At 40.6% G+C, this 23,295-nt stretch overlaps 1 protein-coding gene across 9 annotated transcripts in view; it reads left to right on the forward strand.

Annotated features, from left to right (window-relative positions):
• The window catches only part of esrrb (estrogen-related receptor beta), a 56,434-nt gene that overhangs the window by 11,817 nt on the left and 21,322 nt on the right, over positions 1 to 23,295 (forward strand). For 2 of the 9 annotated variants that reach the window (XM_077538652.1, XM_077538654.1), the window contains exons 2-4: positions 3,536 to 3,604; positions 12,247 to 12,656; positions 19,085 to 19,210. In XM_077538652.1, the coding sequence (XP_077394778.1) occupies positions 12,260 to 12,656; positions 19,085 to 19,210 (523 nt within the window). In that variant the 5' untranslated portion in view covers positions 3,536 to 3,604; positions 12,247 to 12,259. Of the gene's footprint in view, positions 1 to 256; positions 722 to 3,535; positions 3,605 to 7,722; positions 7,841 to 12,246; positions 12,657 to 19,084; positions 19,211 to 23,295 lie in introns of those variants that run through there. The other 7 variants (XM_077538655.1, XM_077538653.1, XM_077538646.1 and 4 more) reach the window with 6 other exon arrangements.

Genomic DNA, 23,295 nt, shown 5'->3' on the forward strand with positions numbered 1-23,295 from the left:
GCTTGAAATGTTGTGTGTTTAGTGCCAGTTGTTGATCGGAACACTTTCTGTGAGTTGCGTCCATGCATAGCGTGGCGAGCGTGTGAGCATTTTGGATCCCTCCTCCCCGGCGCTGTGCCGGCCCCTCTGTCACTTTAAGTCCTCCCCCTCGGAGCCAGCCAACAGCAGCTGTTCCATATTCATCAAGCCCTTGAGTCTTAAAGAGCCCTATCCCGCCTGTGGAAAGAGCCATTCCTCTCGCTGGCGCTCTCCTGCGCTCTCCATCTCAGTCCTCATCCCGCCACACTGCCTGCTCCGGCTCTCTTTCTCTCTCTCTCTCTCTCTCTCTCTCTCTCTCTCTCTCTCTCTCTCTCTCTCTCTCTCTCTCTCTCTCTCTCTCTCTCTGCCCCTCACACACGCGCGCACTCTCTCATACAATCAGAGACGCAGTCTTCTTGCCACACATCTAGACATAAAGACATACACAACACACATGTCCCCTTACTCATGCGCGCAGCCACTCAGTCCATTAGAGTCCAACATACCTGTGCAGGCTGGCGGAAGCGCTGCTGGAGGGGGTTTTCGGCGGCAAGGTCTCTGAGGGTGCTCCGCTGTCATTTGGGGGAAGAAGCGGCTCTCAATTGTTTCCTCTTTCCTCTTCCTCTCATTCCGGGAATGCTAAAACTGGACTGATGGACATTTCAGAACTTTGTCTACCAGACCCTCTCAGCTATCATAACCAGTAGGTGCACTCTTTTTCTTCCTTCCATTCCTTCACTTTTTCTTTTTAACTCCTCTTGCCTGTGATCTTTATTGCGCTTCAGTTCATGTTAGGTCACGTTTCACTTTGCCTGCACTTTTCTGTCAATCCCACTTTTGTAACACTTTTCTGTTTATATATCTTCTTGCATTAAACATGCAGGATAGAGTTTAGGCGACTTTGCATCAAGCAACAGGGCAAGAAAAACTATGTGTGAGCATGTGCAAGTGCATGTAACTTCATTTTGTGAGCAAATCTTTTACGACAGCCTTGAAGTGATATTCTGAATGTGGACAATCAATTAAGTTATGTTTCCTAAATGACAGCGTTGTAGTTTTTTTTTTTTATTACTTCAGAGACTGAGTCTCACTGTATGGACAGTCACACGATAAATGTGAGAACAATACTTGAGATTTTAGGACGAACGTAAAAGTGGAGAAGATAAATTGCACAGTAAAGGCCAGGACAAAATAAACAAAAGGACACGAACGGTGGCTGGCTTCTCTGTCCCGGCAGCGGCACGCAAAACAAGCTGCCACCTCTACTCAACACTGATCCACCTCATTTTACATTTCTGCACTCAACTCACAATTTGTAAATGTAAATTCTATATGTGTAATGTTTTTTCTTTAGATATGTTAATTAAACACAACTACTACCACATTTTAATTCAATGAAAGTAAACATAAATCAAACAAGATATTGGAAAGCCTTAAGAAAAAATGTTTTCTCAAGGGTTTTTCATTTACTCAAAATTTACAATTAAGAAAAATCCAGTCAGACATCTAAACATATTGAAATTATTAATTAAGCATAATTTGTGATGCCCTTATTTTAACTGTACATATTCACTGCGAATTGAAATGCTAAAAGTTATAAGATTTCACTAATTGCTGCCTAATTCAGCACATTTCATTACGTTAATTTAAAAATTATGAAAGAGTGGAATATCTTTTATACAAATAAAAGGAAAGTTTAAGAGCATTGTACTTGATTTTCTTTAATAAATCCCCCTTTCTATTTATGGTTAACTTTGCTTTAGTTAATCCAACTTCTACAACTTGTGCCAGTATTAAAATTGGGCACAATTATCATTGTTCCTTTATTGCATGCTATTTTTTTTTTTTAACACATTATAAAAACTGTCAAATTATTTAGAAAATCGGTGAGTCTGAAACACATCAGCTGTAATAACTTAAGGCATAAATGCAACTTTCACAAAAAAAACAAAACTAAAAACACTAGTATTATGTCAGAGTGTCTTTTCAGACTATTACTGTGTCTGAATAAATGCTCGTTGTTTTAGTGAATTGTGTACATATCATTAATTATGTGGAAAGTTGGATATGTAAAAACAAATTTCCAAAACAAATTCAACATGCCATAAATTGGCAAGCTTCACTTTATATAGGTATTCCAAATCATTTTTATAAAGTTAATTTCATTTTCATTCAACATAACTTTCTTTCCCTCCACAGATATTATTTCAAAATGAACAAAAGCACAACAGTCTTTTCAATTACAAATAAATGTGAACAAATGTACAAATTTTTTCTATATTTCAGTATGGATGATATATATATATATATATAATATGCATACACCCCTATTTATACTTACATTTTCATATTGTAATACACAGGCAACAAAAGAGGGAAAAAAATGATTGTACCCTCATCAACCCTAAGATATTCAAATAAATGTTATTCTCCAGTATTTTTGGATTGAAGTTGTGATTTATTTAAGTTGGGAAGCAGCGTTCCTCTGTTCAGTTTACTGTTCAGTGGCGTTTAAATCACACACACACTTTAGGCTGGACGCGACTTTGATGGTTGAATGAGAGGATTAGAAAGCTGTACAGGATGGATTCTGTGTAATTAACACGGTACCATTATAAAGTCACGACTGCATGACTCTGTAAATTGACCTGTGGACCTCGACAGTGCCTAAACTGCAGCAGAGTTTTATTTTGGAATGATCTTAAATGACCTTAATTTTTTTTTTAGTAGGTGTAATTGTCATTGTCTACTTATTTCTTACTTTTTTTTCCCCCGAGCTTGCGACTGAGTCAGGTATTTACTTTATGCTAATAGTTGAACATTGCTGGTGGTGCTTTCAGCCAGTCAGCATGTGACTTCTCTGTGGTCTTAAATGTTCCATCAACACCCTGGCTTTCTTTTAGCCCAGCATCCCCACTGCTTCAAACTGTTACTACACTCTGCAACCCTCATGAAATTAGACCTTTTTCACGTATTTTTATTTATTTTATTTTTTTAGAGAAACAGAATGACGTTAGCACACACTGATGGATTAGATTTGAATTTATTTGACATTATTCCCAGCTTGCCTGCAAACACCCATGCAGGAGTCCATCCGATAGATTGTTATTAGGTTTCGGAAAACAAGGCGAGGGAATTACATTAGTGTATCTTAAGTTAAAAGCTCTTTGCTCTTTGACCAAGTGTTTCATTGTTGTTGGCTAATCAGATTTCTGCTGTCTTCATGGAGATGCTATCGCAGGGTAGAGGCAATGGTGGGTAACCAAAGCAGCCGCGCACAGACACTATCCAGATGGGATCAGCTTACGATAATTTGGTTTCAGAATACATTACAAGAAGAGGCTCCTGGCCGAGAACGGCCTCCCCGCTAGGCGACGCGAGCCTCGGGAGCCTCTGAAGCTGCCGCCCCAGCTGACCGGCCCGCCTTCTCCCATGCCGTCTGCATTTAGGAGGCATTGTGATGTCTATAAATTCAGTTTGTCACCCCATTCTAAATACTTCTTCCTTGTACCAACAGGGCTTTGTTGTCCAATTCATTAGAGAGATTCCTGAGTCCACTGGCCACGCTGGAGCCTTCTCATTTCTGGTATCTAGTATCATTACTTTCACTGTAAATGTGTCACTCAGATTGAGTTGAAGGGGGGGAGGGAGAGTGAGTCCCCAGGCCAAATGGGGATGTCGAGTATATTACTACTCCATGGATGTTCACTATTCTTTCTTTTTGTGTCAGCACAAAACAAGCATACAAATATTTGCATCGAAATGAAAACACTGATTTATCTTGTGAAAAAGTAGATTTGTTCGAACAATTCTCATATAAGTTTTTGGATATCCGTCGAACGTAAACCGCTATCCCATAATGCGCTTTTAGACCTCTAAGCGATTAGCTATCACGCCGCCATCTTTTGCATACATACCTAAACGACGTTGCATCATCACGCGCGCACCTACTGATTTCTCTTCCAACGGTAACATTGGAGACCTCCGCCGCAGTGCGAGAATCTGTTTAAAAATAACCAGGTCCATTAGTCTCGAAGGATAATGCTAGCCTACGTGGGCTCTTATGCCCTTGTGGCAGCCGAGTGCTATCACTGACACAGCGCGTCAGCACTTCTTCCTGTTGCTCCAACAGTGAAGGGCTCCTCTTCATTTACAGACACGTTTTTGCGAGCACGTTGCCCCGCGTTGCTCATACATGTCCCCTAAAATAACCCAAGAAAGAACTGTGAGTGTTAAAATGCAGGAAAAAAAAAACGTAAACTTGGTTTGCAAAGTTGCGTCTACTTCAAAAGGTCCACTCGGTCGCACTTGGTTGAAAACGTGATGTAAGGGGATAACTATATGGGTGTTTATCAGTGAAGGCTATTGGTATTGAGCGGCCCGTTGTTTGAAGGTTATGTTTCTGAGCAGTAATTGAAATGCAAAATAACATTAGGATCGATGGTTAGCTTTGTTTATTTATGAAATCAATATTGAAACCGTCCGTCACAGCAGCAGCTCCCATTCCCACTGACAGCTTCACCAAGTCTCCTCTGCGTAATCCGGAGCAGCCTCGCACCCGCTACAACTTTTTACACAAAGCACTTTTTTATGAAGTTATTATGAAGTTATTAAAATCATAAAAAAAAGAATTGAAATAAAACACCATGTCAAATACAAAGCAAAGTTAAATGTGGTGATCTAGTAAAATATCGGTTTTCATTTTTTTCCACAGTTGTGCTCTTTCATTCACACGTTTGTGGCCCATTTAGATGTCGGTCACAAAATATGCTCCTGTGGCATGGCTAAGTGCAATCAAATAGTAACATTGAGTGGTTGGTTGTTGAACCTGCCGCTCGGAGGCAGAGCCCCCCACCCCCACCCCACCTCCCCTTGCCATGTGTCCGCAGACACCAGACACGGCGCATGCTGAAATGTATGTTTAGATTGCCCCCTGAAGGAGACGCATTAATTCATGAAATATCCCCAAAGTTTAATTATTTCTGAATGGTGTGGTGGCGGATCCGATCATATAAATCAGTAAGGCCCACCCGCCTTTTTATTACCGGCACTATTTATGGGGAAATATGTGGCAGCTGGTGGAGATGAGCTTGTAAAAAGCTAGAGGCCATTGCTATGACGATGTCTGCCACCGCAGCAAACATCAATTAATTTACACTCATTTGAATTTGAAGTCTGACTTGATGCTAGTGTCATTTCCAGACAGAACGCTATGATGTGCTTTCTAATGGCGACGTTGACTCTGCCCTATACAAAATATGTACATGTGTAATGTTTAAAAATTCCTGGACATCTAATAATTTTGTGTAGATGTATGAGGATTGTTTTTCTCTGTTTGTGTTCGGCTTTGCTTTTGATTTTAGTTCATGGTGGAGACAGGACAGGCTCTTTGTTTCGAGCAGGTAGAGTTGACTCCTAAACAAGAGCAGCCTATCAGAGGAAGATTAATGAAGCAATTTCATGCATGGCGCTATGCCTCTGTCCCCCAATCACTGTGTCTTAAACCTGCGAGCTACACTGGACTTAAATAGCCTGAACCTTTTTTTTATAATAATATTTTTATTTGCACCCACACACACACATATTCAAGGATATCACATGCATCTCAGAGAGAGGCATTTTTCTCTGCGTGTCACAAACTATTTTTTAAAGTGTCCCACTGGTAAGAGTAAAAACATTACATGATTCAACGTATCACAGTCTCTGTCAGTATATCAGTAAACTAATGACATAATGCCACTTTGTCAGATATGAACGATGAGGCCTAAGTGAAACTGAATTAAAACATGTTTTTGGTTTTTTTAAATTGGAAAAAATGAATTTGCTAGCTTGCTGTAAATATGATTTGTGAGTGGATAATGACTAATCGAGCCGACATATCATGAATAGCTCAAACAATGTTGAATGCACACAATATTTGACTGTCAAAATGTTTTCTCGCATCACCAGTAGTCAGAAAGTAGAATGATAATTACTTTTTATATTTCATGGTCCATTGTAATTTCATGTTGTTAAATTATACCACGACAATGTCACAGAACAGATGTAATGGGAACTAATCTTTTCAAATGAAAAGACACAATTAGACATTTAATCCCAAATGTACTGCATTGAGGGCTAGACTTATCATGAGCTTTTTTTTTTTTTTCATGCAGTATGATGAGCTGTTCAATTCTGCAGGGAAGTTCCCCACTGGGTTCTGAAGAAGATTGTACTTTTTTGCTCTATAAAATCTGAAGTTTCGTCAGTCGCCATTTTCCCCTTCTCGCACCCCCCCCCCCCCCCCCCCCCCCCCCCCCCCCCCCCCCCCCCCCACTAACAATATCTCATTTGCCTCCATCAACATCCTGAACTCAGCCCCTCATAAGAACTAGATCTGCCCTGTGCGGCCCAGACGGTTTACGTCAGACGAAAAGCGGAGCCTATATGCCAGCAGCATCTCCGCAACAGGAAGGAGCAGCAGGCGGGGATCAATAGATGTGATCTACAGTACTTCTTGGCCTGGGCTATCGTATGGTGCCGGCGGAACGTGGGGCTCATGTTGTCATAGTGGAGTGAGCTCATTGCTTTATAAAGATGATAGCAGCATTGCTGTGGAGCAGCTAAATATAATCTTGTGCTGGAGACCGAGAGACTTAATTGTAAAGGCCGCAGAGAGCACGGGAACCCGGCACTAGCCCCCAGCCTATGGACTATTGATCGGGGCCCCTCAATCTCCTTTGGTACCACAAACACTCGTCAAGTATCGCTTACTTTCTGTTTTCCTTCTTCTTTCTCCTTTTTTTTTTTGTCATTCCAGGAGTACATTTACTAAGGATGTAACGATAATACTATATTGTCGTCGTCATGTTACGATATTAAAACCTGCGTATCTGTTTAAAAAAAAAAGAAGTAAGGTTGATTTACATTTATGCTTGTTTTTTAGTGCAGTTTAATTTTCACAAGGCATGTTTTGGCCCTTATTTGTTTAAAATCCACGCTAATGGTCAGATGAAGTAATATGCTTATGAGACGAGTCAATATGTGGAGGAACTCAATGCGTGTATTAGCGATTAAGTGCCTCAGTATTAAGTGTTATTAGAAATTGACGGTTGTTTATAAGCATTGGTGTTATGTACAAAAGCACAAGACTGTTTGTTTTTTTTATTTAGTATGAGCTCATTGTTTTACAATACTGTGAGCTTTTTTTGGATTGCCAACCTCCCCACAATACTGTGATAATTTTCATATCGTGACCTTCATATCGTGATGTTTGGATATCATATCACTAACATTTACCCCATATTCCCATGATGGCCAACAACGGGGACCCAGTTAGACAAAAAAGATCATTTGTGGATAAGATGATTGTATTATTTGAATCCCAAGGGTTGCTCCAAGTCCTTCTGGGCCCTGGTGCTTTTCCTTGTCTGTTTACCCCCATGTGAACACACCCTGCAACCTTAATTTGACTTTTTTCCGGCTGGGAGGTTTTCCCTCACCCTCCTTCGGTCATTGCTTTTCCAATGAGTCCCTGGCTGTGTGTTGAAGCGGTAAAAGGTGGTAGTAGCCCTTCGAGGAGAGGTCAGGATGGCGGCTGCCACTAGGTTTTGACTCTGCTCAGAGGAGGTATTTCAGAAGCTAATTGAGTTTGTCCTACCTTGCGCCTGACTCCAGGACCAGTGGCTTATCAGACCACATCGCCTGGGGGGCCTTCTAACAGATCTCCCCCTACTGGGGCATCTGATATCACCATCACCCTGCCTGCAGACGTCAACCCCCCGCCGTCACTGCCCATCCCCACTCAGGTTGCGGTAGCAGGCGTGTGACACCTTGTGATGAGGTTAGTAAATGGTCTAAAATGGTGTTTTTGGCATCAGGTGGCCTCGCTGCTAAAAAAAGATGAGTCAGGCTACGAAGGAAAATGTCACTGTCCTCCTCAAGTACGCAAGCAGTTCTTACAAATTGGCTCAATTAGATCACAGCTGTTCTCAAGGCAGTCTCGTCCGAGTTCTGCTTCCAGGAAAAGGAAGCGTTAAGACATGGAGGAACGAGTGTTCTTCACGTTGTCTCTCAGGTGTTCTGGAACGGCGAATATGTGAGAAGCATCGCCAGTCATTAGGCCAGCTAATCCTGGTCACAGCAGCGCCACTGGAATGATATTCGGGATCTGAAATGCTGATAGAAGGACCAGGTGGAATCAGATTAAAACCAAACGGAACAGTGTGTTAGCACACCCATATCACTCTACTCAGCATGAATTTTGATCGGTACAAAAGGGGAAGGAGGAGAGGAAGGAAAACGAGAACCTTTGGGCAGACAGGCGATTGAATATGAAATGCTCGTACTTAGCTTGAGGAAGGGAGTAAAACAGAATGATAGATTTTACAGCATGAAAGTGTCTGCAGTATTGTGCAGCGCACCTGCTAATTAGCACCTATCCCGCATATTGAAATATTTATCGTGCCTGTTGTGACTGTCAAAATATTTAGTGGTCAAAATAATGATGCAATGGTCTTCATTCATTAGATTTAAATTAGTGTGGTCTCATTCGAGATCACGCATATGTATACATTTTTTTCCCCACATTGTTTGATTTATACCGCAGGTTCAAGTGGTTACTATTCCCTCAGTATCATTAATCAATATATGCAGACTTGTTAAAAACATACGCATAGCAGTGGTATAATGTGTCATAGCAGAATGAGTTAAGGGAATTCTAGCCAGCACATTTATAATAAATGGCCACATTGAGTTGGAGGCGAAACGGTTAAGACACTTATGCAATTATGCTAAGTGTCACCCTGAAGATGGCCTTTGAACCCGGGGTTAGGCTTACTCTGAATTTGTGAAATAAAAGCTAAATGAAGCCATCTTGCGCGCCTGCGTTTTAATATATAGCCTTTAATAAGCCAAGTGCAGGTGCCCTATCGCACAGGTGCACATATCCATCTGAAACAGAGAACATAAAGCAGATGAACAGAGCCATGCATTAATTTACGCAGATGCAATCTGCATTCATTATCACGAGCAGCAAGTTCTATTTTAGAAAGGCATGAAATTGATTCACCTTTCAATTTCTGCCTGCAAGGACGTTTAAGAGTGCAAATGGAATTTTTTTTTAAGCAGCAGATCATTGCTTTCCCAAATAATAATAATAATAATAATAATAGCTGAAAACCTCTACATGTTTTACTTTGAACATTCATATGAGGAGAAAAAAAAATGAGTTGCATGCTGACGGGCTTATTCCTCAAGGTCAATGCTTTTAACATGGGGCGTTTTTTATTATTTATTTTAGCAGTTAACCTTTTTTTGAATTTCCAGAAGTGGAAGGCACCTGGAGGTCCGATGAATATACATGACAGCAGGGAGAGAAACCCGGGAATGAGATTTAATTTGACACACTGACCCCCATCTCCACGGGCCTAGGAAGCCAGGGTGAGAAAATAAGGTTGACCCGATGACCCCCGGGCCTGAACCTCTCTGTCACCCACCCTCGCAATTAAATCATCCTCAGAGAGCGAGAGGCGGTTTGGCCAACTGTGCGGAGACATAGCAGAGGCCTCTGGTTTCCTGTCCTCAGCAAGAAGCGCTCACATACTGACAGCTAACTTCCGAGCAGGCAGTTTGAGTCCAGCGGTGTTAAATGCTATTCCGGTATGTCAAATATGTAAACATTAGCATTCGTTGGCAAAATGCTGACGGAGTCGTGTGCTGAGGACCAAATTTGACTGCATTGCTGCTCTTTTCTTGTAGCCTGTTTGTCAAATTTGGATAAACCGCCGCAACACTCAATTTTGTTAATGTAGGAAAGTGCAGATGACCTTTTACCCCCACTGTGGTACCTAATGCAAAGGGGGCGTGGTCTGTTTTCAAATGTATGACCTTGCCATCACCTTAACAAGTCACTAAATCTTCACATTACAGCCAATGCATTGCGTTATTCCTATTTTACAGCACACCAGTTCAGTTTACAATATTTGCAGCTCTTATTTTTATTTTTATTTTTTCAGTTCACTGCTAAAGGTTGCAGCATGAGGCCGATTGATGCTGTGAGCAAGAAATATTTTATGGTGCTTTCGACTGTCCAAATACAAAATGCTGCACTTTATCCTGCGCCTGCTACGTCACGGACTGCATGTACTCCAAAATACAGTTATTAGACAGACAGAGAAGTCAATATGTTGTCATCGTGTTTCTTTTTGGTTCACTGCTGGCTCAAGGAGACAATCCAAGGTCCACTCGGCTTTCTGCTCTGCGGAGCATGTGTGTATTCTCAAAGTACGCGGTGCTCGAGCTGGTAGTACGGGAAATAATCATTGACGATTGTTGCATTTGGCGTTGAGCCGATTGTTCATGAATTCTGGATTTCTGATTGTGAGGTTATGAAGGTAACCGACTGTGATTTGTGATTGGACGAGAGAGTGGAGGGGCGGGGATAAAGGAAGCAAGTCCAGAGGAAAAGAGAATTAGCGCGATATGGGTTGACGGTCGTGGGGAATGCAGGACTAGTTTAATGATTTGGCTTGATTACAGCTGACAATAAGGGTTTGTTTGGAAATAAAGGATTTGTTGATAGCTCATTGCTCGTCCTATTGTCCAAGCAGAGGCAGTGCTAAGAGGAAGAGAGCGAGCCAAGCAGGTGCTGACAGTGGCTACTGTGCGAGCCCCGCGATCATGGAGCCCTGCTTGCAGCCAGTGAGAGGAAAAAAAAAACCAAACACTTCAACTATATAAAATGTGGTTTTATTTGGAGCGGGAGAGAGGAATAGCTCAATCCACTCTGTGTGGTTTGTGACCAAATGCTGAGCATGGAACTCGTAACAAACTCGTATGGATTTTTTATTTTATTTTTTATTTTATAAATGAAAGCATGATAAACTAAAATGAAGTCATCTGTTGAGTCCTGTTGTATTACAAGCATAACCAAAATGAAAGAAATGTAATTGATTAATTATTGGGTTGGGGGCAAGTGACTGGACAACGGCCCACCTCAGTCAGCCTCACATACTCTGGGAACAACTGCATTGGTTTTGGATAGATTGTTTATTCATTTTTAATTATTTTTATTGTTTAACTTTTTGTAAAGTGCAGTTTGAATCATCAATAAATTTTTTAATTAAACTATTTCATATTGTTAGAAAAAGTTTGAGAACCACTGTTTGAGTGGAATGCAATTTGCAATAATAATGATTATAAATAAAACCTCCACCTTGTTTTTGTTTTTTTTTTTAAGCAAGACTTATGCATACTACACTCCTGTACTTTATGATGGTGGCATTTGGCGAGCCAGTTTGTTTTTTTGTGGTGGTACTTGGTGTAAACTTAAAGAATTTATGGAATATTTATATTTTGGTTGGGTTCAAGAATTGAGTTATTTGCATACATGAACACCAATTCTAATTATAGATCATATTTGATTTAATTATGAAAATGATCAATTATTGCCATTTGGTTAGTGGCATGTGAGGATTCGTCTTTTAGAGCAGTGTTCCCCAAACCTTTTTTTTTTTTTTCGCCAGGACCGGTTTCACATAAAGCCATATACTGATGGAGTGGTGTTGAAACAATTACGGGAATAATAAATGATTAAATATACACCTCGCCATTATGCCATTTTGCTGAATGCAGTTGTTAATTAGTGTGTCTCGTAAATGTGCTGGTCCCATCTTGGTGTCTTTTTTTTTTTTCTGTTTAAAAATAAATAAATAAATCTAATAGCTTGTCTGTTAAGGTTGGGTGCATATAATTTGGGCATGTTGCTTGTCAAAGCAGATTTGAAGGCTTCATTGCCTCGTCTACAAGCCTGTAGCGGCAGAGTGCTGCGTGTGCGAGACAACTAGCAATATAGCATCCCGAAAAGTATGACTACCAATATTGTCACTTTCATTTTGTCTTTAGGCACTTCTTCTATCATTATTTGGCCAGTTCCCCTTTTTTGAACAAACTTCCAAACATTTATTTTTTCCTAATTTTTGCTAGCCTGTGATCTTACTTTTTTTCCCATATCACCTGGCTAAGACGCATAGGGGGGAATGCATCTGTTTTTCACAATAAAACTTACTTACAACATTCTCAGTGGCCCGCTACCAAATGGCCCATTGCTTGGGGACCCCTGTTTTAGAGTATCATGTACTGTAAGAACTTGTGACTGTCACTTTGTTTGTATCATTCCATAAAAACACATGCTAATAGTCTGTCTCTCCTCTTCCTCCCCCTTCCTATTTCTCGCCACACCTCCCGCAGGCTGCTGAATAGAATGGCCGCTGATGATCGGCACCTGCCCTCCAGCTGCGGGTCCTACATTAAAACGGAGCCATCCAGTCCGTCCTCGGTCATCGACACGGTCAGCCACCACAGTCCCAGCGGCAACTCTGACGCGAGCGGTGGCTATGTCAGCACCATGAACAGCCACTCCAACGGCCTGGACTCTCCACCTATGTTCACCCCCGGCGGGCTCGGAGCCGGCACCTGCCGCAAGCGCTACGACGACTGCTCCAGCACCATCATGGAGGACTCATCCATAAAGTGCGAATACATGTTGAACTCCCTCCCCAAGAGGCTGTGCCTGGTCTGTGGAGATATTGCTTCGGGGTATCACTATGGTGTGGCCTCTTGTGAGGCCTGCAAAGCCTTTTTTAAAAGGACAATACAAGGTATTTTCCTCTTCGTCTTCATCCAACAACACCTCAAACACACACAATCGATTTTTTTTTTTTCTACACAGGAAACACATCTCCAGTGTACCTCTAATATTAGAATGCTGAAGTATATTGTAAAAATACACAAATCATCTCCATCAAGATATCTGAGATACATTTAGAACACTTATGTGCTGGCTTCCAAATAACGGCTGCTGTGCATTTTCATGGACAGCAATACCTGACTAACATCTTTATTCGAAGCAAGATTATGGGATTTACATTTTTAAAAGAAATCATTTGGTTCTTAGAGTCACTGTCTCATCTTGCTAACTCAACATTATAATAGAAGACAGGCATAGATTAAGGCATAAAAAGGATACATATTATGATGTCAGCCTCACTGTGTGGTCAGATTTGGTGTTGCATGGGAGTTGCTTGTCCAGATGCTTCTCAGAGTGTGCATGCGGGTGCGTGTGTGTGTGTGTGTGTGTGTGTGTGTGGTGCGTCTGGGGACCAGGGTATGACCAACTGGCTATCTACAAGGCGTGATGTATCACAGATTCTCATTAGAGAGGCAATGAAAGACCACCACATGCGAAAGTGCTTGCCGTGTTCCGGATTAGCCACAAAAACACATTGCTCGTCGTCGAAATCCAGCTTTAAGAAAATACATGAACACATGCAGTAGAAAACTAGATAAAATATCAGGATTATTGTAAAATCCCATGAATACCACCCACATATGTATAATACGACTGCCCCAAATCACCCTTAAAAGTGAATAATGCGAATTAATAAGATTCAGAACATAATAATAAAGTGTAAATGCTTTTATTCAGATTACATCTATGCTCTTTTTCTAGGGATGTTCGATACCACTTTCTTTCAGACTGATACCAGTACAAGTACTCAACTCTTGAGTAGTCACTTGTTACTGATACCAAGTACTGATCCACTAGTACTTGCTGCAGAAAATTAAAGAAAGATCTATATACCCCGATATAGTTTTTTAATTGCATGAAATGAATGGCAATTTTCTATTCTTCTAATTTCTTGTTTCTGATTGTAAACCACCTGTATCGGCTCGGTACTCGCCCGTCCTTAATCATTTCCCCCACCTATAATTAGGGTCTTTCAAAAGTCTTATAAAAGCTTGTTTGTTCACTTTACGCTCATAGTGATTTTAGTAAGCTATTTTGTATTTCTTTATTTTGTTTTTAAATCGACTTGACTCTGTAGCCGCTTTTAAATGTTGTACTTTTAATTGTAGCGTGAGTTACATTGTGTATAAAATAGGCAATAAATCAGTGATTCTATTATTATTATTATTATTATTATTATTATTATTATTATTATTATTATTATCATTATTTACAACCGCTAGGTATTGCCTAGGTACTGGTAAAATAAATAAATAAATAAATAAATGTTGTTCATGGCATTTTAGAGCACATTCAAGTGGAAATTGAAGAATATTCTTGTTTGAGGTAAAAGAATGTGACATATTCTACCTATTCCTCCCAAATGTTCACCCACATAGAACATAATGCATTATGAATACGCTGGCTGTCTTGATGGGAGGTGTTGATTTTAGACCTCGTATCCCTATCAGCTTTCGACAGTCTATGTACCTTTTTCAGGCAAACAAAAGCATTAAGCCAAATCCGCATGTTTACCATTGCTGCCATCAGCAATCCTGTCTATTGACCAAAGATGAACATTTTCTCCCAAGTAACATAGCTGAGCTTTTGTGCCCTCGCTTAAAGTAACACAAAGGAACAGAAAAGAGGCATCAGAGAAGAAGGGAGACGTCTTAAGTGAAGCGCGGGCCTAAACAATTAAGAGGAAGGTACATGGAGAAAGAAATTGAAAGCGCCGACCCTCCCCGCCGCCCGAGCCCCTCCACTTTGCATTGTCGATTTGAAATCCCTCTCTTTCCCTTCTTGGAGGGCTGCCTGTAATGGAGCTAATCTGCCGTCGTTTGTCCGAGCCACAGGAGTTTTGTCAATAACAATCAGCGTTTGGAAAGTGTAATTAAGGCCGAGGCTTTTCATTAGGAAGAAGGGAGGGGGCCGTCTCCAGGGACGGGCATGCCAATTAGAAACTCAGGCACGCGTCGCCGGGTAATTTCAGGGAAAGGAGGGGAAGAAAACCCTGGACTTCTTTAGATTGAAGAGGGACTCTGCTGCTCTTTCACATGAGAGGAGGAGAGGCTTAATGGCATAATAATCAGACAGGGGTCCCGGGCAGAGAATACAGGGACTTTTTTGGGGGAGGTGAAAGCCCACCAAAATGATAATAGAAAACACATGCAGTTAGGTGGAGGAACATGGAAACAGTAAACGGCGGAATGTCGAGCATTTGAAAGAACGGGGGGGGTGAGAGTGATGAGAACTGATTAATTAACGGAATAACGAGGCAGGCAAGGTTGGAGTGTGAGGCGGTCCTTGCTAATGAGAAGAAAACAAAGACCCCGTCCTTTCTAGCGCTTTATTGCATTGTCCTATAGCACAAATAGCATGTTAAATTGGTGGTAACTCCCATGCTAATGTTTTTTTATCACCTTGGACTCACCTTGTGCTGCAAATTTTATTCATTTCTTGTATTGCTTCTTGTCAGATTCTACAGACGTCATAACTGTACGCCATTTTATTTTATTCATGTTATTATGTCACGTAACCTTTTCAACATCCGTCTTCTGTCACCTTGTCGTCCACCTAAATAAGCCCCTTGAGCTCATACATTGATAAAGTTCCATTTGTCAAGGCCAGACCCAAATTGATGTCATCCTGAATCCCCATCCATCCCAGAGGCCCCTCTGTTCTATGGGCTCTTCTAATCGCACGCCCATCACTTGCACCTCACGTGCCCTACCAATCAAAAACATAAATCACCTTTTGAACCATGTTTTGGTTTCCATTTTGATGCCAAGTGTAAAAACTGGTTGAAAACTAACTGAACTCAATGGCCCTCTTTTATATGAAGTAATAGACCTTGACAGTAAGCCTGTAAAAAGTCAGTTTAGATTTTGATGAGAAATACCTGCCATTTTACTGTAATTTACTTACAAGACCTGACTTTCCCCTCTGTGTCCTGGCATGGGTCCTGAAAAGCCATAAAATAGATTGAGAGATACTTATCAAGAGAAGGAAAAAGGGAAATGTTTTTCTTTTCCCTTCACTTTGCAATGTTATTTGTAACCAGACCGTAACCTCTTCAAAGACAGATAAACATGAGCTTGGTCTTTGAAGCAAAGAATTGCCAGAATGCTTTGTTTCTATTGGTGAAATTCAAAATATGTCATATCACGTGTGCCAGGACTGATTTGCTACATGGGATTGGCTTGTGACTCAATTGATTGAAAACCTATCAATTAAAGGCAGGTTTTCACTCAGGAAAATGCACTTAATAAATACAGGATGTATAGCCACGAATTCCTTCTCAATCGACACCTCTGGGCTTCTGTTAATGTGTGGTGGTGATTTTTTCCTAACCCCCACCGAGCCTGTATTTTGCCATTTTGTGTTTGTTTTGTCAACAGCGGGACGTTTCTGTGGACAGACAGTTGTTTAACCCTCCAGCCAATCGCAGAGTGGGGGGTGCCGGGGGGGCGTGTCACTCACTGTCGCCAGACGGGGTCAGGCGAATTTGTCGGCTGCATGATGTCACTCCCGCGGCAACTTGACAGCACGCCCGAATTTTTATTATTATTATTATTATTATATTATTTTATTTATTTTTTTCACTCACACAAGCTTGAGTGATTGTCCTTTTATAATCGCGCCGTGTTTTTGTGGTTCATTAACAAAAATAATACCAACAGCATAGCGGAGTCTTAAAACCTGATACAGGGCTACAGTTTTTCCGTTGCAGTTCGTCAATAGATGTGCAGCGTCCGATGGTTTTGGTGCGCGGGGAAGTTGGCAATTGTTTGGCGATGATCCACTTCAGTCATTCAGCCATGTTGCTTGGCGTGTCGCGGGCCTTGGCTGACTTCATGTTTTGCTTCTTTGGAATGCTTGCAAACTAGTTGAAACAGAATAACAGCCACTGCGGTTGTAACCAAATTATGTATTCTATTAATTCCTCAATCATTTCTAGACAGGATTAATCAACAATCCACTCCACAAAGTCGTCCTTCTACCTTGCTAAGATGTTGTCCAAACGATACTGATTTTTAGACTCTCCTGTATATAACGTGTATACAAGGCAAGAAGAAGTAGAGATGAAAAATTACTTCCTGTCTGACTCCATCATTGATCATCCTTTGACAGAATATCAGATGCAATATCAGGTCTTGACAGAACGTGCGTACACTGGCACAGGTGTATGAGAGTGTGTTTGTTTCTCGACTGTGTGATATCAAAGCACTGTGGCTCTTAGTAAACCACCAGGTGCAGTTTGTGCACGTGTTCACTCAAAACCTGACAAAAGGTAAGAGAGAGAAAAAAAAAAAGAACACTAAAAATGCCCTCAGGGATGCACAGGGTCAATTGGCTGCATTTCCATGATGATAACATGAAATGAATATGAAAATAGATGGTCTTGGCTGAATTAGCAGGCAAATAAACACAATCATGGAATCAGCTTTCATAATTTGTTACCAATAACTATCCTTCCCGTTGTGTTTATTTTATTTTGCCATTTCAAGACATAAATACCTATTAATTTTAAACAAAACAATCCTGGGTATTATAACAAATTATCTCATTATTTATGACAAACATACAAAAAAAAAAAAAAAAAAAAAGGTTCCCTGCACTGGGCAGCACTGATTGCCTCCTCCGGTCTTGTGTGGAAATGAAAAGGATGATTATGGTCTGGTTCTGCTATGACAACAGAGAAAACAGAGTGAGGAAAGACAATCAGAGCTCATCAGCCGCTTGCCTCACACCTTTATTTACCCCCAATCCCAAAGAGATGAGTAGAATTAGCATAATGATTTCTAACCCAGATATAAGGAGGAATTTCTAATTATTTATAACATCTTGGGACCCCCGACTTGATCTGTCCAATAATGTTAACATAATTGCATAAGTTGTCAAAGGGTGTTGGAGGGCCAGTGGAGGAACGCCGGTGGAATATTACACAGCTTGCGGGTGCTTCTGTATGGAAAATGAGGGGCAGTGTGTGTGCGTGCGCATGTGGGCATTAATTGTTAAACATCCACTGTACTACATATATTGCATTTTCAGCAAATCATCATGATCATAACATTATCAAAGTGAATAGGAGAAAACTGTAAATCCACGCTATTACAGTGGTTACAGAATTTGCTAGAGACAATAAAACTTCATGGAAAAGTGGTGCGGCCAATGTCAACAGCTTTGAAACTAAACAACTAGAGTGAAACCCTTTATTGAAAATCCTTGAATAGAGTAAAATATAGGGAATCAGACAGAAGCAAATGGATGTCCTGCTGGCCATGTTAGAGCTGAGCACAACTGCAATGCAACTCTTTTTTTTTTTTTTTTTCATCCTCGAATCATATGCTCGAATTGAATAATGTATAAGGCCTCTTGCCTGTCCGGTATATAAATCAGTAACAATGGCAATTGTGGTAAGAATAGGTTTAGTTCGTACGGAGTATTATGTAAATTGGTCAGGAGAAGCATGTTTGGTTCTTCTAGTCTGCTATTGAAGCAGTGGCAGGCCCCTCTGAGCACAGGGGGACATGGCCTGCACCTGGGGCCTCTATGCACAGAATTAACAAGGCCAATTTAATCCCGTAGCAGGGTTGCATTTGTCTCTCTTTACCACTCGGGTATGAGCGATTTGTTTTGCTAGACTAAACCTGAGTCACTTATATGTATACGATGTAGTTTTTTAAGACTCCTTATTTATCAGTAGGGATGTAACAATATCCAAACATCACGATACGATATTATCACGATATGAAGATCATGATACGATAATTATCACAATATTGTGGGGGGATATTTAAAAAAGATCACAATATTGTAAAAAAAAAAAAACTCATACTAAAAAAAAAAAAGCACTATATTGTGCTTTTGTACATAACAGCAATGCATATAAACCCCCTACAATCTCTAATAACAATATTGAGGCACACATTTATCGCTTCACAAGCAAATTAGGTTCCACTTCATCTGACAATTAGCATAGATTTTAAACATAGAAGGCAAAACATCCCTAATGAAAATTAAATTGCACTATTAAACTAGCCACTAGAGGGTGCTAGAACTGCACAAAAGGAAATCAACCTGACTTTTTTTTTTTTTTTTTTTAACAGATGTGTTCCTTTTAAATATTGCGATATCACAATATTGCCCTTATCGTTACATCCCTATTTATCAGTACTCAAAATAATCTGAAACTGTAGGATGTCTTGCATTTATCAAATAACAATGCCTTTTATGCTTCATTCACAATCCGGTGTCACTTAGTTAATTCATCTCTTTTATTTCTTTATTTCTTAGGCAACATTGAATACAGCTGTCCTGCCACAAATGAGTGTGAGATCACAAAACGGAGACGCAAATCGTGTCAGGCTTGTCGCTTCATGAAATGCCTCAAAGTGGGGATGCTGAAAGAAGGTAAGAAGAGTAAGAGCATTTTTTTTCCTTCTCTTGCACCCATACATTTACAAACGGCGCTGTTTAGTTGTTACTTTTGAAAATGTGACATACATGCGACGATCATTCATTTAATTTAAGTGATGATGGGAAAGCAGGCTCAGGAATAATTTTCTAGCCACCAATACAAACCACCGCAGCAGTAAATAACGGTCAGTCTAGCCGTGGACAAAAAATATACTGAATAGGGTCATTTCACCAACTGAGTAAAAGAAATGTAACAGTATTCCATCTGACAAATTCACTCGCCCGGCACAGTGTCAGCTCTCCCTGGCATATTGATCGCCTAAGCGTTTTCTGAACATCTCAGGTCTCTTCCTGTGGATGCCACCTGAGAATTCCCTGACAATTAAACATGTTTTGGATGGAATGGTCCTGCTGGGTTTTTCCCTCTGCCTAACCTCGAGCATTTCCCACGAGACTCCAAATTGAGGCATTCTGCCGGAGAGGCAGGTGGACGTGCTATTTCTGTGTCTCTGTTTTTATTGCTTGGCTGCTCCTGAAAAATTTAATAAATAAATAAATTAATAAATAAACAATTAATATAAAGAATATAATAATACATAGTGGCTAGCTTTGGATAAAAGTGTCAAAGTGGTATGTTTATTCACTTACCCTGTGGGAAAATGGTTTAAAATGTAATTAGATGTTTTTGTCATTTGTTTTTCTGAAACGTCGAAGAGTAAATAGTTCAGGAGGCACTTTTTAAAGAAAGATTGTCCCTCATGGTTATTCAGTAGCTTAAATAGTCTGCCAAGATAGAGAGGCCTTAACAGATACAATTCTGCATAAAATTGCCGACTTTTACGTTCTCTGGCAAACTCGCACTGTATATATTCTGACATTATCCTTCCATTATTCACCGAAGAGAGGGATTTATAGATGCATATATATCCAGCCGCCACCTGAAGCCAGAGTCGTAACCTATATGGATCTCTGCACGGAAACCGAATCCCCTGGACTGCATGCAGCCAGATAAAGCCTTAGTGCCAGAAAGACAGAGTAATCGCATTACTATCTGATGAAAAATTTATGCCAATATATCATCGTGGAGAGTACGAGACTACAAAAATATGTAGTCATGGCTATAGATGAATGACCAGTGTCGGGTCAGAGTAAAAAGAGTGTAAAACTCAAATATGCAGACTTTGGCTGAGCGCGAGCTTGTACTGCAAACTTCTATGCATTTAGCGCAATCCTACAAAATAAGAGCGACATGTTTACATCTGTCATCATACTGCATTGTCACGGGTGTTGTTGCACAATGAAAAGCTTTATATCATAGCCATCATTAGCCAAGAGATGTCCCATAGAATTTTTACATATGGAACATAAGGCTCGCTTTCACTTAAGTGTCACAGAAACGAAATGGAAAAAGAGACACGTGGTCCGTGGCCACTGTAAGCTCAATGAAGCCTTCAGCTCAACGCCATGCTCAGGCCCGAGTGTGGAAATGGCTACCACTCATGTGACTGTGGTTGCCACTTACTTTCATTACGGCAGAAAGGTCACATTGTGTGCCAATGGAAAATCACCTAATTATAACTTTACTGCTCTAACAAAGGTGCAGCACTGCCCCATGACCGTCTAAGGATGAAACATCAAAACAATGAAAATTGTGACATCAGATCAAATTCAAGTTGTTCTCACAACTGTTAATAGGCCCGGTTTGGCCTAGCTCAGGTTGTCCAGACCACATTGTGCCACATATAGGTGGATAGAAATGGATGAAACTGGTACAGTGACGCACCTAACTTTTTGGATGAATTGTGGTATGTATTTGTTTTTTTGGTAGAGAAGAAACACTACATTCCACTTGATATTTTCATTTATTGCGAGAGTGAGTCCTGCCTTGGGCGCTATCACATGACACTGCTTCGCCAATCAGACGTAACCATTCGCAATATTTGGCTCCATTTGGCCCAGAAGTGGAGTGGAATAGCCTTGGCCTCACATTAAACCAACCTGGCAGAGTACAAAAAAAAAACCAGATACAACGTGCGTTGCCATTTGTCTGCCTAAAAATGTCCCCCATTTCAGCCTACAAGAATTCCACAAGAATTCGAGAAAACGTTGTTAGTTTAGTGCCCTGCGATTGGCTGGCAACCAGTCCAGGTTGTACCCCGCCTACTGTCCAGAGCCAGCTGAGATAGGCTCCAGCACCCCCCACGACCCTTGTGAGGAAGCGGTCAAGAAAATGGATGGATGGATGGATGGATGGACTTAGTTTAAGTGCAATATCCTATTCCCATTTAATCTATTTGACGTTCATACTCAGATTAAAAAAAAGTTACTCACCAGTTATTCTCTACTTGAGTAGTTTTTTTTCCACTTAATACTTTGTTTTACTTCAGGAAATTAACAGTACTCCTACTTGAGTTGATTTTTTGTCTCCTGTCTGCATATGGTGGAAAGGAAAATGTCTTTCAGCAATTTGATTTCAGGAGACCTGCTCAGAGCCCGTGTTGAGTCGCTGTACTTTCACCCTCACTGTATAAAGGAGGAAGTGATCAATAGAAGAATCAAATGTCAGAGGCAACAGGTTTTTCCTCTGATCAATGAAAACGGGTCAGAGCTTAGAGCAAGGGAGAAGACAAGATACTATTGAGAGATTACATTGACATCGCTCAGTGACAGTTGCTCTTTGCACCGACTTCCTCTCCCTCTCGCTTACTCACACACAGGAATGCCGATACATACTAGGTCGTATTGTTGTCGTGATACCAACATTTGGTCTTTGATAGTATGCCTGTATATAGTACCTCGATACTGATACGGAAATGATACCACGTCAAAAAACAAGTGGGCAATTTACAAAATTTTGCTGGTCCGTGATTGTCAGTCCGTTATTTTTTCAAGCCAAACCAAACTGTAGTCGTCAGTCCGTCATCACAGTAGCACTTTTTGCAATATTACTAGGTTGCATGCATAAGAGCACCCAATAAGCTTTTTTGGTCAATTGTAGTGTCTCTGACGGTGGACAATCCATCACAGATAGTGTACAAGTACATATGAAAACGTATCGTCACTGCTATGTGAAAAACACTTATGTCCCCCCCCCCCCCCTTTTTTTTAGTTTTTTTTTTTTTTTTTACTTTTTATTTGACCATTTTTCAACATACAAAATGAAAGTCATACAAATAAACAAGCAGACTTGCAAACACTCAACATTGCAAGGGATTACAAATACAAAAATAATACAAAAAAACTATTACTGCTACTACTACTACTACTACTACTAATAATAATAATAATAATAATAATAAAAATAATAATAATAATAATAATAATAATAATAATAATAAAAGAGGGGGTCCGACATGTTACCAAACAAAAATACAAAAAATGCCTAAACAAAAATAAAATACCTTTTTTTTACGTTTTTGGGATGTCTGCATTCAGTTTGAGCCCCAAAAATGTAAACAGAAAAAATGGACATAAGTCTTTCATCACAAAAGGAAATAGTTGACAAGGTTGCTAATGAGAGGCAGAAATTTCAGCACTACTTTAACGTGGACTGCAAGTCATAAAAATGGTAAAAGTCCATAAAGTAACGTCTCTAATTGATAGAATGTTGACCTGTATTTAACTGTGTATATGACTACTTGATCAGGTGCATAAATAAAAAATATGAGCAGCAGTAACAGTAATTTTGCAATTTTTAGTTATTAATGCACTGACTTATTAATGCACAATAACTCAGTTTTACTGCTGTTGTATGAATGTAATGTGTAATTTAAGTGCCATTCAGTAATTTCAGTCAGCGGTAGGGGTCATCTCACCCGGGAACGTCGAGCTAACCTGTAAATGGACTACGTGACAAGGGTGTCAGTGTGGGCAGCCCCTTGGGGTCCGAATATGTGGAAGGGTCAGCGTGCTTCCTTCTCTCATCACCGCGCGTGATTAAACATGCGGCAACACTCGGACGAGCACGCAACACCGGCGTCGCCGGCCCGTGGAAATAGTGCTGACGGCAGTTTAGCGGGGGGCGGCTTCCTTGAAAGGCGAGGTTCACCATGCCTTGCCATGTGGCCTTCTGATTTTCCCGGCGAAAA

The sequence above is a fragment of the Festucalex cinctus genome, chromosome 12, assembly GCF_051991245.1.
Source record: "Festucalex cinctus isolate MCC-2025b chromosome 12, RoL_Fcin_1.0, whole genome shotgun sequence".
NCBI lineage: Eukaryota > Metazoa > Chordata > Actinopteri > Syngnathiformes > Syngnathidae > Festucalex > Festucalex cinctus.